The sequence below is a fragment of the Astyanax mexicanus genome, chromosome 20 (genome assembly GCF_023375975.1).
Source record: "Astyanax mexicanus isolate ESR-SI-001 chromosome 20, AstMex3_surface, whole genome shotgun sequence".
NCBI classification, from domain to species: Eukaryota; Metazoa; Chordata; class Actinopteri; order Characiformes; family Acestrorhamphidae; genus Astyanax; species Astyanax mexicanus.
In genome coordinates, this window is record NC_064427.1 from 19,661,990 (window position 1) to 19,682,180 (window position 20,191).

General features: G+C 40.4%; 1 protein-coding gene across 4 annotated transcripts in view; it reads right to left on the minus strand.

The window, feature by feature from the left end:
- Positions 1–20,191, minus strand: part of depdc5 (DEP domain containing 5, GATOR1 subcomplex subunit) — a 60,700-nt gene that overhangs the window by 19,604 nt on the left and 20,905 nt on the right. For 2 of the 4 annotated variants that reach the window (XM_049468324.1, XM_022681125.2), the window contains exons 23-33: positions 18,397–18,532; positions 17,278–17,372; positions 16,048–16,101; positions 12,032–12,215; positions 10,049–10,209; positions 9,148–9,268; positions 8,690–8,857; positions 7,505–7,736; positions 6,300–6,433; positions 3,662–3,779; positions 2,607–2,669 (exon numbers count right to left, since the gene is read on the minus strand). In XM_049468324.1, the coding sequence (XP_049324281.1) occupies positions 2,607–2,669; positions 3,662–3,779; positions 6,300–6,433; positions 7,505–7,736; positions 8,690–8,857; positions 9,148–9,268; positions 10,049–10,209; positions 12,032–12,215; positions 16,048–16,101; positions 17,278–17,372; positions 18,397–18,532 (1,466 nt within the window). The remainder of the gene's footprint in view (positions 1–2,606; positions 2,670–3,661; positions 3,780–6,299; positions 6,434–7,504; positions 7,737–8,689; positions 8,858–9,147; positions 9,269–10,048; positions 10,210–12,031; positions 12,216–16,047; positions 16,102–17,277; positions 17,373–18,396; positions 18,533–20,191) is intronic. The other 2 variants (XM_049468322.1, XM_049468325.1) reach the window with 2 other exon arrangements.

Consider the following 20,191-nt stretch of genomic DNA (forward strand, 5'->3'; position numbering starts at 1 on the left):
GCTATTGTTATTATGTTAGCTAGCTTGCGCTGACGTTACTATGTTAGTTAGCTCTCCGCTAACCTTAGTTCTCGCCCCAGTAATGTAGCTAATTTGCTGCTTATGTTGTAATGTTAACATGTTAGTCAACTCGCCGCTAACGTTACTATGTTAGCTAGCTCTCCACCAACTTTAGTTCTCTCCCCAGTAACATGGCTAACTCACTGCTAATGTTATGTTAGCTAGCTTGTGCTAATGTTACTAAGTAAGCTAGCTCTTCGCTAACCTTAGATCTCTCCCAGTAACATAGCTAACTCGTTGCTACTGTTATTGTGTTAGCATGTTAGCTAGCTTGCCGCTAAAGTTACTATGTTAGCTAGCTCCTTACTAACCTAAGTAATGTTATTATGTTAGCATTTTAGCAAGCTTGCCCCTAATGTTACTATGTTAGCTAGCTCTCTTCTAACCCTAGTTCTCTCCCCAGTAAAGTAGCTAACTCGCTGCTAATATTATTTTAGCATGTTAGCTAGCTTGCCTCTAATGTTACTATGTTAGCTAGCTCCCTGCTAACCTAAGTAATGTTATTATGTTAGCATTTTAGCTAGCTTGCCGCTAATGTTTCTATGTTAGCTAGCTCTCTACTAACCTTAGTTCTCTCCCCAGTAACGTAGCTAACTCGCTGCTAATATTATTATGTTAGCATTTTAGCTAGCTTGCCGCTAATGTTTCTATGTTAGCTAGCTCTCTACTAACCTTAGTTCTCTCCCCAGTAATGTAGCTAACGTAAGAGAACGGTATATCGTACACTTCAGTATTCCGTACAGTTGAGCATTTAAACAATAAAATACTTAATAATAAACTATTGTTATGTTTGAAATAATGTCTGGGGTCATTGTCAAGCCTTCCTCTTTCCATTAAAACAGGTCAGTGACCATCCACGTTGTGTTTTCTCTTGAAATCCCGGTAGGTAGGGAGGAACCGCCCTCGTCGCCGAAAACGGGTGGGTGGGGAAGGGTTAACAACACTGAGGCTAAGGGGTGTTAACAACGCAATTCACCCAAAATGCAACGTTAAGCATCCAACTAACAGCATTTGTTGTAATATTTGATTGAGGAATTAATAATCATAGTTTATAACTTACTTTAAAAACGAGCTAACTCCAGCTCCACTTCACCACTCATAGACAGCTGAGATTTTGTGCTGCAGCTTCAGCACAATTTATTTTCAATTCATAGACAACTTATCAAATCCATTTGACAAACACTTTACTAAGCTTCTATGTCAGTCTAAGATCATATGTTAAAGGTGGTGAAGTTTTGTAAAATACAGCCACCACGAGCGGAAATCTGAGGTGTACGGAACACCGTTGCCTGTTTGTTTGCAGGTGTACGGAATACTGATGCACACTGGTGACAGGACTGAGGTCAGTTTTTGGGGTTTTCTTTAAAACTATTGGTCCAAAAGTAACCAATCAAAATTTATTTTGGTTACTAGGCAGATATTCCATAGTTTAGCCAATCACTGCAGCCTATTTGAACTCGGGTATTTTCGTAATATCCACTCAAACGTGGAAAATACCGAAAATGTGTACGGAATACCGTTCTCTTACGTTAGATAAGTCGCTGTTAACAGTAGTATGTTATCTAGCTCCTGGCTAACATTAGCTATCTCTCCGCTAAACAAACTCGACAGCATGGCTTTACTAAACAAAAGTCTTATGGTGGTCTCAGGACTGTTTATAGACTGTTGGTTCGAATCCTGGTCATGCAGCTCGTCATCAGCTGCCGGAGCCCTGAGAGAGCACTGAAAGAGGTCTTGCTCTCTCTGGATGGGTACAGTAGATGGCACTCTTTCCCCTCATCACTCCTAGGGTGATGTTGATCAGGCACAAGGCTGCACCTGTGAGCTGATTTATCAGAACTAAGTTGCTGCGCCAAGTTGCTGCGCTTATTGGGGGTGTACACTCTAAAAAACAGAGGTACGATATGAGTACTTTTTTGTACTCGAAGGTACATTCTTTATAATTGTACCCTCAAAGGTACAATATTGGTCTTTATAGGGTCAGATTTGTTCCCTCTGAAGTACAAAGTCATTTCTAACAGCAATAAGTACAGATTTGTACCATTTAACCAGCCAAAAGGTACATTCAGTATTCTGCATCACTGTACTAATGAACAGTATATATTTAAATTGCACATTTTTTATTTGAAAGCCAGACAATTTTGTATCATCAAGTTTTTGAGCCATTTTTAGTTGATGACAATGTTTATAATCTTTATAATCTATACTGGCACAAAAACCATGGGTACAAAAAAGTACTTTCACTGAAAGGTACTTTTTTGAACCTTAATATAAGGTACAGCCCCAGCGACAAGCTTTGTACTCTTTTAAGTGCAAATCTGTACTTATATTTCTTAGAGTGTACAGACCAGAGTTCTTTAACAAGTTTACAGCACTACTAAGTGAGAGGACCAGATCATGCAGAAACACACACACATAGACAGAGACAAGACATGCACTAACACACATTACTACACTACATATAAACACTCCACACACACTACAAACTAGCAAGAGGGATGGTGAGAAGAAGGAAGGAAGAAAGAGAGAGAAAGAAAGATACTGACCTGAGAGTGAGAGAGATAGGAGGAGCGAGGGCTACGAATAAAATCCAACATGAAGCCAGCGTCCTGTCAGCATACAGAGAAACACCAGAGCAGAGAGAGAGAGAGAAAGAGAGAGAAAGAAAAAGAGACCCCAGAAAGTTGAACGTAGCTGCAGAGTACTGAAAAAGACGTCTCCTCACACATTCAGTGCTTTTTCACCAAATGAGCTCTGGTCCAGTTTCATTTGGGCTTATAAGAACCGCAGCACTTTTCAGCAAACCAGTCCCCATTTCCACCAGTTTTAGTAAAATTGTGAAAACACCACATTATGTCTATAATCATGCTAGCCAGTGTTTAACCTCACTCACAAGATATCACCTCACCACTTATACTTGTGTGGGCGTTCCCGAGCTTGTACAATAGCAATCGATGTAATCACTGTAATTACACAATCTCTTCTGGTAAATCAAATCAAGCTGTAACAAGGTTCTGTATATTCGAACGTATATATGCAGGGACAGTGCAGTTCAGGGGTGGGACAATATATCAAAATATCAATATTGCGATACATTGTTCGAATTTGTTGGCGATACATTATTATCGATATGTGGTGTCGATATGTGGTAGCTACGATATATTTATGAAAACATAAAAACCTAAGGTGAAGAACATTGGTTTTTAAATTGTGCATTTTATCCTCTTCAGTAACGCAGATGGCGTAACTTATCATAGAGAATTATATTGTGATATATCGGAGATCCCAGAATCACAATATCGTAATATAATATTGTATCATATTGTATTGTAATTTGCCTCTAGTGCAGTTTTGTGGTGGTTTGTAAGGTCCTCAACCAGAGAGTGAACACTCACACACACACAAAGCACTCCAACACACACACACACACACACACACACACACACACACACAAAAACACTCCAACACAGACATAATCGCCTCCAAAAGCAAGACTGCAGATAACAGAACACACAGAGACAAGGTATCAAATATTTAATACACACACACACACAGCCTCTCTCAACCTATTTTCTTTTTTTTTTTTTTCAAGGGTTCTCACCTTCCGGGGACTGTCTACGTAAGTGGTTGCCATGACAACAGAGGCAGCCTCACTGAAGGGCGCCGTTACTTTCCCCACAGCAGCAGCATGCTGAGATACAATCTGCTCATCCTGAGATCTTCAGAGAGACAGAGAGAGAGAGAGAAAGAGAGAAAGAGAGAGAGATGATTCATACGACTGTAGAATACTATCTCAGCAGGTATCACACAGCAACTCCCCCTCTTAGTCTAGTATACATCACATGGCAGTATATATATATACAGTGCCCTCCATAATTATTGGCACCCCTGGTTAAGATGTGTTCTTTAGCTTCTCATAAATTGAGTTTTGTTCAAAATAATATAGGACCACGATGGAAAAAAAGAGTAAAATACAACCTTTAACTCAAGTAAATTTATTCAGTAGGAAAAAAATCCCACATTAAGAAATAATTATTTAACATCAAATCATGTGTGCCACAATTATTAGCACCCCTGATGTTAATACTTTGTACAACCCCCTTTTGTCAACAAAACAGCACCTAATCTTCTCCTGTAATGTTTCACAAGATGGGAGAATACAGAAAGAGGGATCTTTGACCATTCCTCTTTGCACATTCTCTCTAAATCATCCAACGACCTGGGTCCTCTCCTCTGCACTCTCCTCTTCAGCTCACCCCACAGGTTTTCAATGGGGTTGAGGTCTGGGGACTGAGATGGCCATGGGAGGAGCTTGATTCTGTGTGCGGTGAACCATTTCTGTGTAGATTTGGCCACATGTTTAGGGTCATTATCTTGCTGAAAGACCCAGTGACGACCCATCTTCAGCTTTCGGGCAGAAGCCACCAGATTTTGTTTTAAAATGTCCTGGTATTTTAGAGCATTCATGATGCCATGCACCCTAACAAGGTTCCCAGGGCCTTTAGAAGAGAAACAGGCCCACAGCATCACTGATCCCCCGCCGTATTTCACAGTGGGCATGAGGTGCTTTTCTGCATACTCAGCTCTTGTGTTACGCCAGACCCACTTAGAGCATTTGTTGCCAAAAAGCTCTATCTTTGTTTCATCTGACCAAAGCACACGGTCCCAGTTGAAGTCATAGTACCGCTTAGCAAACTCCAAACGTTTGCGTTTATGATTGTGAGTGAGAAATGGTTTCTTCCATGCATGCCTCCCAAACAGCTTGTTGGCATGTAGATAGCGCCTGATGGTTGTTTTGGAGACTTTGTGACCCCAAGAAGCTACCATTTGTTGCAATTCTGTAACAGTGAGCTTTGGAGAACTTTTTATTTCTCTTATCATCCTCCTTACTGTGCGTGGTGGCAAAATAAACTTGCGTCCTCGTCCAGGCTTGTTTACCACTGTTCCAGTTGTTTTAAACTTCTTAATAATTCCTCTGACAGTAGATATGGACAGGTGTAGGCGAGTAGCGATTTTCTTGTAGCCATTACCTGACTTGTGAAGGTCAACACACATCTGCCTCACTTGAATGGTATGTTCCTTTGTCTTTCCCATGTTGAAGATAAATGGCCTCTGTGTCACGTCATATTTATACCCCAGGGAAACAGGAAGTTGTGAATTACTAATTAAATGTTCCTACATACTCTGATCAACTTTGTAAACTACTGTAGAAGTGACAGAAATACTTTTATTAAATTTATTTCCTAAGAATTGTTAGGGGTGCCAATAATTGTGGAACAGGTGATTTTATGAAGAATAATTATTTCTTAGTCAGGGATTTTATTTCCCCCTTAAAATTTACTTGAGTTAAAGGTTGGACTTTACTTTTTTTTCCCATCGTGGTCCTATATTATTTTGAACAAAACTCAATTTATGAGAAGCTAAAGAACACATCTTAACCAGGGGTGCCAATAATTATGGAGGGCACTGTATATATATATATATATAAAGCTCTGGAAAAACGTTAATTTCATTTTACCAAATTGAAAAGCTCTGGAATATAATCAAGAGGAAGATGGATGATCACAAGCCACCAAACTAAGCTGAACTGCTTGAATTTTTGCACTAGGAATGATAAAGTTATCCAAAAGCAGTGTGTAAGACTGGTGGATGAGAACATGATGCCAAGATGCATGAAAACTGTGATTAAAAACCAGGGTATTTATTTCTGAACTCCTAAAACTTTAAAATTATGAACTTGTTTTCTTTGCTATATTTGTGCTCTGACTTTGGCAGGTTGCTATTTTAATGGTGCAGCTACCTGGACATGTCCAACGCTTCCCAGTAGAGGAAACTGACCTGCTCATTCATGTTGTGAAGGAGCTCCAGCAGCTCATTTACGGAAAAAGCAATGCTATTTTTTTTTTATACTGTTTATTGTTGATGTAAAAGTAGGGTTAGTGCACTCCTGTGTGTTCATGTGTGTAATAAGTGGGGTGTATCCTCAGCATGCCTATGTTACCAAGATATCAATTAACGTCTGTCAATGATTGTTGAAGTCTCTCTAGGTTTTATTCAGTCAGTGGTGCACCTGTGTTTTCCATTGCCAAGATAGCAATACACAAAGAGCCTTGTGCAGGGTCTAAAATAGTGTAACGCTGCAATATCTTCACCTTAAGTCTAATTACAGGCCCTAACCTTTCTGAACACACACACTCTGTTGAACTATTTGAACACTTCAGGTGGAGTTTCAGGCTTACTTGTGTGTCTGGTCCAGCTCCAGAAGGGTGGAGAGGGCTGAAGCTCCTTTCTTGCCCAGAGGGGGCGCTATAGGCTCTGGAGTATAGGCAGACAGAGGGCTGGTCACTTGAAGACCCTTTATAGCAGCACCTTTCTAAAAAAAATACAAATAAAAACAGCAAAGAGGATTAGACTGAGGTAATTCTTGCTCTTCCTCTCTTGGGGAGACCCTGATGAGTGCCAGTTTTATCATTATAATGTTTTTGATGGTCTTTGTGGTGACTGCGATTGAGGACACTTTCACATCACTGGAAATTCTCACCAAGAATATCATTAGCGCAAAAAAATACTTTAAATATCGCGCTATTATTATTTTGGGGCGATATCATTCACTTCTAATATCAATGTATGTTTTTTTTTTGTTTGTTTGTTATGTTTCTTAATTTTTAAAGCAATAAACAATATTATTGTCATTTTATGATCATTCCATGCCACTGATGTAATCATGTTTATAGATTACTATTAATGTTTATACACAGAATTTGACATGTAAAAAATATTTTTAATTACTAAATAAATAAAACATTATAACATTTATTATAAAAAAATGTCCTATTAACACAATATGGGAGTAAGGTTTATTTAATTTCCATGCATTTCTCCATAAAAGAAACTAAAAGCTATTTCTATTATTATCTGCTCTAATAACAGAACGTAAAGAACTCCAACAACCAAGCTGAAATTGAATTCTAAATTAAACGAAAAAAAAGAAGTGAATTAACTGAAAGACACGTCTCCATCAAACCAAGCTGAACTACTTGAATTTTTGCAACAGGAGTAAAGCAGCATAAAGTTATCCAAAAGCAGTGTGTAAGACTGGTGGAGGAGAACATGATGCCAAGATGCATGAAAACTGTGATAAAAACCAGGGTTATTCCACCAAATATTGATTTCTGAACTCTTAAAACTTTATGAATATGAACTTGTTTTCTTTGCATTATTTAAGGTCTGAAATCCAGCCATTTCTCATTTTCTGCAAATGAATGCTCTAAATGACAGTATTTGTATTTGGATTTTGGGAGAAATGCTGTCTGTAGTTTATGGAATAAAACAACAATGTTCATTTTACTCAAACATAAACCTATAAATAGCAAAATCACGACTGTCTTACACACATCCCACACTCTGATCTCTGGAGGGTTCTACCGGATGTAGCCGGACTCACCCGGATGATGCGGTCGGATCGATGGCGGCGCCGGATCCTGTTCAGTCCCTCCAGGAAGCGGATAAATCCGTCCAACAGAGCCCAGTCCCCAGAGGCCCCGGAGCCGTCCCGCCCAGCCCCCGGCCCGTCCCCGTAAACGTCCCAGTGTCCCTCGCCGTCCGCCACGCGCCTGGCTCCCCCCGCAGGCAGCAGGAGGAAGCGCGTCCGCCAGAACTTCAGAGAGTCGATGAGGCTGCAGAGAGATGAGTAGATATGGTTAAACAGAGATAAAGTGTGTGAATGTATGTGGAACTGAACAACATCTACGAGTATATAATATGCACTAGTTTCTCTTTTACTGAGACTCTGCTGCCAAGTCCAATCATGTTAATCTGAGCTAAAGGCTAAAGCTGTTGTTTCCATGTGGGTCAGCCAGATGTCTTCCTGTAGCAGGTTTTTGAAGGTGTAGGAAACAGTACTCACCGCTCTTTGGCTTCATCTGTAATTTCTCTAAAGGAAAGACTTCTACTTTTAATAGTTACAGAGTTCTCTGTGTTTCTGTGTCTTTTTCTTGATGATTCTTATTATGATGATGAAAGTGTGAATGTGATGTATGTAAGTGTGTAAATGCTGCAGTAGAAAGTTTCCTTTTTATTTTTTTTTTTAAACAATATACCTTTGTATTGTTTAGTTCATTACTTTCCCTTAGGCTCTGGCAGTTTACTGCAGTGCAATGTTGTACACTGGATTTTGTATAATTTCAGGTTATTTACTGAACCTAAATATAAGGGAAATATGAGACTGTGTAGTGAGTGTAGTTTATATCGGGCAAGTCACAATGCTAGAAATTTTGATATCTGGTACACTGCAATTATTTGATTCTTAAAACCAATTTTGATGCTCTGACCAAAATGACTAAAACTTATACACCTGGTCTATATCTATACAGCTCTATAATAAAAGATCTTTTTTTTTAACCAAATTAAAAACCTCTGGAATATAATCAAGAGGAAGATGGATGATCACAAGCCATCAAACCAAGCTGAACTGCTTGAATTTTTGCACCAGGAGTAAAGGCATAAAGTTATCCAAAAGCAGTGTGTAAGACTGGTGGAGGAGAACATGCGCTGTATGTGTGCATGTTGCTGTCCTGTAGTGAACAATTCAGCAGATGTTTTGCAGTGGTCATAGACATGTCTGGCGTACCTGAAGTCCTCAGAGCCAGCAGAGCAGATGTACTGATCTAGATAGTTCCACTTATACTCCTCCAGCCGCTCGTGACCGAACTCCACCCAGCAGGGAACAAAATGACCCTCAGCATGAGGAGGACACAGACTGTAGCTGTACTGGATCTGTGTAGACTCGTACGGATACCTGCCATACACACACACACACACACACACACACAGATAAATCACAAATAAAATATCTCACCTACACACACACTGCACACAATACAGCCCAGAAACACAATATTGTGTTAATATTGTATCATGAGCTGCCATGTTATTCCCAAACCTAATTATGCAGTCATGCTAGAAACCATGGTAACATTAGAAGCAGTAAAAATCAGAAAGATGTTGTAGGACTGTTTAAATGGTTGAGTTTCTCTAAAGTGTACTGGTGCAGGTAGTGTGTTAGCAGTTGAAGTGTGCGAGACTGACTTGGGAAGGTAACGGGTGACAGTGATGATTTTGTCTTTCAGGCAGACTTTATGGAAGGTTCTGCCCATACTGAGCCAAAACAGGCTCTCCTCCTCCTCCGCCTTCCTCCGAGAGACCAGCCCTGAGAGACAGAATGAAAGAGAGAGAGAGAGAGAGAGAGAGAGAGAGAGAGAAAACACGTCAATACAATCTAAGGGCCCTATTTTAGGGATCTAGGGTCGTCAACTGTGCACCGTGCACGTGCTTGATTTAAGGCAGTGTTTCAGTGTGTCTTTGCTATCGTAATGACAAGAAAAGTACATCTTATGCGTCTCGAAACTCACAAAAGTCATGTACTAACTCTCTTAATGAATCATGGGTGTGGTTAATTTTAGGCGTAACGTGAAATAATCCAATTAGCTAACTAAATCAAGTAAAGCTAAGCTAAGCTAAGTAAACAAAACTGTGATTAAAAACGACTTTCTTTTAAATTTAAACAAGTGCTAGATGTTAATCTACACAGATTTCTCTCCTGAAAACTGTTTATTTGGGTGAGTAAAGCAGTTCCCTTTATTTACAGTAAGCTTAGATTCCCGAATTAGCATTAGCGGCTAACCCACATAGCCTGTTTTAACAAGGTAGACAAGAAGGCTGCAGTCCCATATACTCGTCTCTAAACTGCGAAAGAGTTAGCGCAGTTAGTGGCTAATGCTAATACTGCTCCAGCAGTGCTAGCCGGGGTTAGCAGCAGGCTACAGGACAATAATACTCACTTCTGAACAGGGAAATAGCGGTTAGCGGTTAATGCTAATGCTGCTCCAGCCACGGTACTGGAGGACTAAACTGATGATTTTTGGGAAAATTAAAGGATTTTAGTGCGCCTTATAGCGCAAAAAATACAGTAACATGTTAGTGGGTTTACCTCTGGAGTAGAGGGGGCTGCTGCTGAGGGGCGGGACCACAGTGGGCGGGGCTTTTCTGCTATTGGGCTGGACGATGATCTGGTAGCCCTGCATCAGTCTCTGACAGATAAACTCCTCAAACACACGAGGAGCCGTCATTATAGGAGCCTCGTCATCACGCCTAACACAAACACACACACACACACACACACAAACGTGCATTTTATCAGTTTACACTACATTTCATGAATATACTGAAAAACAAGGTTATACAATAAATTGATTTGTTAAGGTGCATTCAAAGCTAAAGACGGTCCAATCAAATATTAGAGTGTGATCTTTTTTTTGTCCAGGCAGAATGTATAATTAATCATACAAATGAAACATAAATGAATAAATACCCCTTCTGTTTTGTCTGTGAATAAACAGTAAAATCAGGGCAGCAGAAACAGAGAGAACACAGACAGTGGTGTGAGTGTTCAGAGCTGTGAGCTCGTGTTCAGCTGAGTCACAGTGAAACCCAGTAAATGGAACAGAAGGTCCTGTAAAGTCAATATGATGAAAGACTGGATTTTGGTGAATGTATTCTATTATATGCATGTGTGTGTGTGTGTCCAAAAAGTGGGTTTAAATACAGCTCAGTGCCAGGTTTTATCACAGAGTGAAATTTGAGAAACCAGTGTGTTTTTGGTGTGAGAGTGTGTGTGTGTGTGTGTGTGTGGGGGGGGGGGTTATCTCATTCATTTTTCTAGTCTGTCAGATCCTAGTTTGACCTGTTAATTGTAATTTCATTATAATGGATCCTGAATGGCTAAATGGTTGGATGAATGAGTGGATAGATGGTTGATTATGTATATGGATAAATCTTTGGATAGATGGATGTGTGCATGGATGGAATTAATATATGAATTGATTAATCTATGAATGGATGGGTATATGGATGGGTAACAGATTAATAGATTAATGACTGTACAGCTGGATGGACAGATGTATCTACGGTTTAGTGGATGGATTAATGCATGGATGGAAGGGTGAATAGTTTAGAAATAACTGAATGAATATATAGATGGATCTATGGGTGGCTGGGTGTTTGGACGGGTGGATTTGTTTGTTTGGGTTTTGTGCCATATCAGCAACATGTTGGCTATTTTATGGCATCAACAGTGTTCATAACTTGAGCATCAGAGACTTAAATCAGTGTCTTCAAATAAAGGACTTCTAGAAAATTAAGTATTTTAGTTGGTGGAATTTTTTCAAACTGTTCTTTCACATTTGTAACCCTATAAAGTTATTTCTGGTGGTTAAAAGCGCAGGGCAGTCTACTAAGATGTGTTTAATAGTTTGAGGAGTATCACAAAACTGGCAGGCTGGAGTCTCTTCACCAACCAGGAGGTGGCGGTGGGTAAGAGCAGTATGTCCAATTCGGCACCTAGTCATTATTGTCTGATCTTGTCTATTAATGAAGTCCATATTGCATTTAATATTAATGATTGGGGATATTTCATACAGTTTATTTTGTGGATTGCTGGACCATTCATCTTGCCATTTTCTTCTACAGTGAACTTCAACTAGATAGTAGGCATCCGTATTTGGGACACAGTTCCAAGTGAATACCTGGTGTCTTGCGTTCCTTGCTAAAATGTCCGCTTTTTCATTGCCCCCAATGCCACTATGTCCAGGAACCCAGCAATAGAGAATGTAAAATCCCTGGCTGTAGAGGTCTCTGTCTGAGGCTAGTAGTTCTTGGATGGACGGGTGGATTAACAGATGGATGAGGTGAATCACTGGAATGAATACAGGGATGGATAGACAAATCTATGGGTAGAGGAATGGGCCTATAAATGAATGGATCAATGGATGGATGAATGGATTAATAGGTTGGTTGTAGAGCTGGATAGCTGGATTTACGGACTAGATTGAGGCATGGATGAATTATTGTATGCAAACTTCACGCAGTGTGTGTACCTGTGTAGGTGTGTGTACCTGCGTAGGTGTGTGTGTACCTGTCGAGGTCGGTGTGGGGCAGCAGGTCGTAGCAGCCCTCGGTGTAGTCGTTCTGCAGGGTCTGGCGGTCGGGGAAGTAGTCGGTGGTCAGGGGGAGGCAGGCGGGCGTGGTCAAAGACTTCCAGTCCACCCCCACCGTACAGCAGAAACTAGGCACTGTCGGGGGTGCAGACAGCAGCAGGGCTTCAGGGGCACACACACACACACACACACACACATACACACACACACACACACACACACACACAGTACCCCAAAGCAAACATACACACACCCCACAACGGACCAGCACAAAAATCATACATTCACACACAATGCCCAATAGGAAGGCAGAGAGGAAGAAAAAGAAAAAGAAAGAGAGAAAGAAAGAGAGAGAAAGAGAGGAAGAGAGAGATAAATAGAAGGATACAGCGAAAGGGGGTGAGAAAGACAAAAAAAAAGAGAAATAAAAGAGAAAGAGAGTAACAGTAATAAAGAGAGTTACAGTAAAAGGGAGTACAGAAAAGAGAAAACAAGAGAGAGAGAGAGAGGGAGAGAGAGGGAGAGAGAGAGTGACAGTTAAATGGATTTACACCAAAGAGAGGAAGAAAGAGAAAGTGAAATACAGAAAGCAAGAGAGAGAGAAAAAGAAAGATGAAAGGGGGTGAAAAGGAGAGAAGGCCAAAAGAGAGCGAAAGAGAGTGACAGAAAGAGAAAGAGGGGAGAGACAGGTTCAAGAAAACAAAAGAAAGAAATAGAAAGAGAGATTAAAAGAGAAAGGGGGTGTGTGAGCGAAATACAGATAGAGAAAGGTGAGAGACCGAGAGAAGGAAAGAGAGAAAGACAGAGGGATAAGAGGGATCAGATATACACAGAAAAAGAGAAATTGAAGCATATACAAAGGTAAGACAGAAAAACACAAAGAAAAAAACGCAGAGAAAGGGGGGGGGGAGAATAAGTGACCGAGGCAAAAAGAGAGAGAGGGGAAGAGAGAGAGGAAGAGAGAGAGGAAGAGAGAGAGAGAGAAGAGAAAGAAGGTTACTGTCATTGTCTTCATTGTATCTGATGCTGCTGTTGATGTGAGTGCAGTGCAGAGCGTGCTCAATTAATCATGCAGTCCTTTAGGATTAGAGGAAATCTGTGAGTTACAGGGTGCAGAGTGAACAGGTGAATTACACTCTCGCGCACTCTCACACACACTCGCTCACACACACTCTCGTGCACTCTCTCACACACACACTCTTGCTCACACTCTTGCAAATACTCTTGCACACTCTCATGCACTCTCTCACACACACTCTCGCCCATTCACTCAGCAGAGATCAGAAATTCTGTCCATGTGTGGCATGCAGAGAAAACACCGATCTGTGACATTAACTACTAATTACTAGTGATTAACTGGTGATTAACTAGTAATTAACTGGTGATCAATAAGAAATATTGGGGAAGTGAGATTAAACATTAAAGAAAAGGATCAATCCTTACAAAATCACCAAAGATCTCCCGGCTGACCATCTCAGATTAGGCTTCATCCTTACAGATATAATGTCAGGTTAGCAACCCTATAACAACCAATCAGCATCTACATAGGAAATACCTGCGATACCACAACAACCAATTTGCAACACCATACTGAAAAATTATGGCAACCACTTATCCTCACTACATAGCAATCACATTGATGACAAACATTAAGCAATCACTTAGCAGCCACAACCACAACCACTGCAACCACCAAGAAACCACTTAGCAGCAGCATAGTAACCACCTATAATACCACAGAAACCACCAAGCAACCACTTAACATCAGAATGGCAAGCACCTATAACACCATAGCATAGAAACCACCAAGCAATCACCTAACACCACTGCAGCACATGCCTTGCAACCACCTTACTGGGATACCATATCAACCACTCAAAAACAGAATGGCAATTACCTGGGATACTATAGCAATCAGTTAACAACCCCTTGTAATACCATATCAACCACTTAGAAACAGAATGGCAATTACCTGAGATACCATAGAAACCAGTTAGCAATTACCTGTGAAAGCACAGGAACCATCTAGAAACTACCTAGCAACAGAATGGAAATCAGTTAGCAACCACCTGCGACATCATAGCAACCACTTAAAGACAGAATGACAATTGTCTGGGATACTACAGCAATCAGTTAACAACCACATGTAATACCATATCAACTACTTAAAACCATAATGGCAATTATGGTACAATAGATACAATAGAAATTAGTTAGCAACCACCTGTGATAGCATAAGAACTACCAGGCAACTAGCAATTACCTGGGATATAATAGCAACCGGTTAGCAACCACCACTGATAGTATAGTAACCATCTAGCAACCACTTAGCACCAAAATGGCAATGACCCTGGATACCACAGCAATGAGTTTAGCAACCACCTGTGATAACACAGCAACTTCTTAGCAACACAATTGCAATGATCTGGGAAACCATAGCAACCCACCTGTGTTACCATATTAACCACTCAAAAACAAAATGGCAATCACATGGGATTCCATAGCAACCAGTCAGCACCACCTGTGATAGCATAGGAACCACCTAGCAACCACTTAGCAACAGAATGGCAATGGCCCTGGACACCAAGCAATCAGTTAATAACCACCTGTGACAACATACCAAGGTCTTAGCAAACACCTGTGATAGCATAGGAACCACTTAGCAACTACTTAGCAACAGAATGGCAATTACCTGGGATACATTAGCAATCAATTAACAACCACTTGCAATACCATATCAACCACTCAGAAACAGAATGGCAACCAGTTAGCAACCACCTGTGATAGCATAGGAACCACCCAGCACCTACTTAGCGACAGAATGGCAATTACCTTGAATACCACCGCAATCAGTTAACAACCACCTGTGATACCATACTAACCACTTAGAAACAGAATGGCAATTAACTAGGATACCATTGCAACAACTCAGAAACAGAATGTCAATTACCTAAGATAACATAGCAACAAGTTAGCAACCAACTGTGATAGCATAGGGACCACCTAGCAACAACTTAGCAATAGAATGGCAATTACTTGGTATACTATATCAACCATTTAGAAACAGAATGGCAATTACTGGGGATACAATAGCAACCAGTTAGCAACCACCTGCGATAGCACAGGAACAATCTAGAAATCACCTAGCAACAGAATGGAAATCAGTTAACAACCACCTGTGATACCATAAGAACCACTTAGCAACACCATAGCTACCACCTCAGCTGCAAACTATTCTGAATTCTGAGCCACTGAAAACACAGAAGAACACCACAACACAAGCAGAATAAAAACTGTGAAGTAAAAAGTGCAGATATTAAATAATCCTAAAATATACAGTACACATTATATCTTCAAAGTATTCAGCAAATCTGAGATGGTCAGTCGTGAACTTGTTCTGAAGTCTGGTGATTTGAGGAGAAGTGTCCGGTGAGAAATCAGGGGAGCATGAGGAAGACTGAATCTGAAACGACCAGAAAGACAGAAAAATCCCAAAAGAAGACTAAAGCCAGACATAGAGTGAGAGCCAAACAGAGAGTGGCTGAATTTGAGGGTGAAAGTAACTTTTACTCAACAAGCTTTCACCCTAGACTCCACCAACAACACCAGGAGAACCTGCCAGAGGTTCCTGAAGAACCCTGCAAGAACCGTCTAGAACCTTCTGAACAGAAACAAAGAAGAGCTGTTTCCTTTCCAACAGCCCTGATTACAATCAGAAGCCTGAGAGAATGCTGAGGCTATACCAGACCACACACACACACACACACTTACACACTTACACACACACATACAAAGTTTCTGCTCCCCCAGGACAAGATACTCATGCATACACCCATCGAAGAGCATGTGATGTGTCACAGTGTGTGTGTGAAGACGTGAACATGTGTATACAAAAAAAGACACATATAATATCATCTGCAGTTGTGTGTATATATGTATATATGTGTATGTATGTATGTATCTATATATGTGTGTGTGCCAGCTTAACACTCACTTGGGTCTGGGCTGCTGGAATACTCTTCGAATGAGCCACGGTTCACAGGTGTTCCTGCACCAATAAACCATGATTTAAAAAAAATACACTGACATGCCAAAATTCAAGGGGCAGCAGTGATTGTGACCGGCGGTGTCTGGTTAGAACTATCCGTGTGAAAAGTGAAAAAAAAAACAAGCAACTCCAATCAGGTCCATATTCAATGCAGGAGTCCCCGGCATATATCATACAGGTCAGTGAAGCATTCTTTAGCGTCCATGGGGTACCGAAAAAAAGTCATGGGACACAATACTAGACCCTTACTAGACCTTTGGTATCTGTGTGTGCATTCTAGTGCATCTCCAAAAACTTGAACATCATCGAAAAGTGACTTTATTTCAGTAATTCATAAAAATGTATAACTCACATATTATATAGATGTATTAAACACGGGGCGTGATGTATTTTAAGCTTTATTTATAATTTTATTGTTGATGATTATGGCGTACAGCCAATGAAAACCCAAAAATCAGTGTTTTAGAAAACTAGAATATTATATAAGATCAATTGGTACGTTTGGCAGTGTGCCAAGTCCTGCTGGAAAATAAAATCCACATCTCCATAAAAGTTGTCAGCAGAGAGAAGCTATATGAAGCTAAGATATGAAGTGCTGTAAGATTTTGTGGGAAAACAAAACTGCACTGACTTTAGACTTGATAACAAAACACAGTGGATCAACACCAGCAGATGACAGACATGTCTCTCCAAACCATCACTAATCATCAGTAAATGTTACATATTATTTGTATTATTATCAAGGGAGCAGAGTCTGGTGGAAGAGTGGAGAGACACACAGTCCAAACTGCTCGAGGTCTAGTGTGAAGTTTCCACCAATCAGTGATGGTTTGGAATCTTACAGCACTTCATGCTTCCCTCTGCTGACAACTTTTATGGAGATGAGGATTTCATTTTCCAGCAGGACTGCCACACTGCCAAAAGTACCAATTGGTCTTGTATAATATTTTAATTTTCTGAGACATTGATTTTTCATTGGCTGTAAGTCATAATCATCAACAATAAAAGACATAAACGCTTAAAATAGATCACTCTGTGTTTAATACATCTATTTAATATATGAGTGTCACATTTTAACTATTAAATTATTGAAATTGCAAACTAGATGCACTAGTATATAGCTGTAGATATTAATGTTAGTAAAAGTAGAATCCATTCTGCTGAATGAAAGAGTACCTGTGCTATTGCTGCTAGCAGGACTACCAGAGTAATCATCAATCCCTCCACTGATATACAGCCCGTTCTCTCCAGTCTGACGAGAAACTGTTCTCCTGTAACACACACACACACACACACACTCACTTTATCATTTTAGCTTTTTAAACATAAGCAAACACTATTAAAGGGCATCTGCAGGTATAGACAGATCAAAAGATTTTTTAAGACTGATATTGTCCAATCAGTATTCTGTTCAAGCTCTCATTCTATTCCAATATAAACACAATCAACACAGGAATGAACTGCATGCTGTTCCTAGCGCTGTTAGCTCCTATCTGATGAGGCGGAAGCGCTGCCCGGCTTCAACTCTGCCTGTGGGCGGTTGCGAGCCGAGGTGGGCGGGGCCATGAAGTCACGGGTTGATGTAGACACGGTGCTTTTCCTGATCGACTCGTTTTTCTGAATATTTACTTTTACTAGCTGCTACGGACAATGGAGGATGAGGAAGAGTTTCATGTGCATCATAAACAACTAGAGAGAGATCTACTGTATTTCCCAAAGAACAAGAAACGTGGATTTTAGCAAAAAGAGACATTTAAATTGACACTTTCCCATGTCTACAGTGCAATTTTTGCAAGATAAAAGCAAGTGATGAACATACTTGACAATAGCACCCCCTCTTGGTCATTAATAATAGCATAGGAACCACCTAGTTGTCTAATAATAACAGCTTTCAGTAATCTAGACAACATATGAAATTTGTATATTATTAAATACAGTGAGCAAACATTTAACAAACCTATAAACTCACTAATACCCTGTATTATGTAGTATGTCCTGAATTCCTCCGAGGTGGAAAAAGTAGGAAAAAAGGATGGAGAGGAGAATGAAAAGTGAGTGTAAGTGGACAGGAAAATGGACAGCAGCAGTTATTGAGAGTTTCCGTGGCGAGTAAAACTAAATAACAGAGCTTTAAAATATCGCAGCCACATGGTGTTCTTAATGAAATGGAAGGATTAAAGGGAAATTTAACGTGAAGCACAGCTCTGTTGCATGTGCCATGCATATCACTTAGAGAGCGAGAACCGTTCAGACAAAACGATTCTCAGTTTACAGTATATATTGTAAAGGTCTGACCTGCCCGTGGCCTCGTGATAGGCCAGCTCCAGCAGCTCGGCGGAGGTGTGGGCGGGGTCTCGTTGCTCGCTGCCCTGCAGCTCAGCCATGTTCTGCCGCGTCTGATGGTGAATCTGAATGGCCTCGCCGGTCGGACCTGACACACAGATAACACACACCGGATCACGATACACACAATTACTGATTTATTTAGCTTTGTTTATCAATATTATTGATTATTTCTCAATCAGGGTGTAAAACCACAGGTGTAAAAACGCAATTCTGAAAAAGAACAGCGATTCCAGGTTACTCTCCCTCATGAAGACACTGAGATTAAAATACCAAGAGTGTGCAGATCTGTCCTCAAAGATAAATGTGCTACTTAGAAGAATCTGAAGTATAAAACATATTCTGGTTTGTTTATAGCTTTAATATAGTTTTCAAATATTAAATTTACAATGTAAAAAAAAAAAAAATTAAAAGCGAGAAACACACTGAATGAGAAGAGGTGTATCTAAACATTTGACTGGTACTGTATGGTACTATTTATGAACATTATGTAATATATAATATTATGTATGTATGTATGTATGTATGCATGCATGTATGTACAGTGCCCTCCATAATTATTGGCACCCCTGGTTAAGATGTGTTCTTTAGCTTCTCATAAATTGAGTTTTGTTCAAAATAATATAGGACCACGATGGAAAAAAAGAGTAAAATACAACCTTTAACTCAAGTGAATTTATTCAGTAGGAAAAAAATCCCACATTAAGAAATAATTATTTAACATCAAATCATGTGTGCCACAATTATTAGCACCCCTGATGTTAATACTTTGTACAACCCCCTTTTGCCAACAAAACAGCACCTAATCTTCTCCTGTAATGTTTCACAAGATGGTAGAATACAGAAAGAGGGATCTTTGACCATTCCTCTTTGCACATTCTCTCTAAATCATCCAACGACCTGGGTCCTCTCCTCTGCACTCTCCTCTTCAGCTCACCCCACAGGTTTTCAATGGGGTTGAGGTCTGGGGACTGAGATGGCCATGGGAGGAGCTTGATTCTGTGTGCAGTGAACCATTTCTGTGTAGATTTGGCCACATGTTTAGGGTCATTATCTTGCTGAAAGACCCAGTGACGACCCATCTTCAGCTTTCGGGCAGAAGCCACCAGATTTTGTTTTAAAATGTCCTGGTATTTTAGAGCATTCATGATGCCATGCACCCTAACAAGGTTCCCAGGGCCTTTAGAAGAGAAACAGGCCCACAGCATCACTGATCCCCCGCCGTATTTCACAGTGGGCATGAGGTGCTTTTCTGCATACTCAGCTCTTGTGTTACGCCAGACCCACTTAGAGCATTTGTTGCCAAAAAGCTCTATCTTTGTTTCATCTGACCAAAGCACACGGTCCCAGTTGAAGTCCCAGTACCGCTTAGCAAACTCCAAACGTTTGCGTTTATGATTGTGAGTGAGAAATGGTTTCTTCCGTGCATGCCTCCCAAACAGCTTGTTGGCATGTAGATAGCGCCTGATGGTTGTTTTGGAGACTTTGTGACCCCAAGAAGCTACCATTTGTTGCAATTCTGTAACAGTGAGCTTTGGAGAACTTTTTATTTCTCTTATCATCCTCCTTACTGTGCGTGGTGGCAAAATAAACTTGCGTCCTCGTCCAGGCTTGTTTACCACTGTTCCAGTTGTTTTAAACTTCTTAATAATTCCTCTGACAGTAGATATGGACAGGTGTAGGCGAGTAGCGATTTTCTTGTAGCCATTGCCTGAATTGTGAAGGTCAACACACATCTGCCTCACTT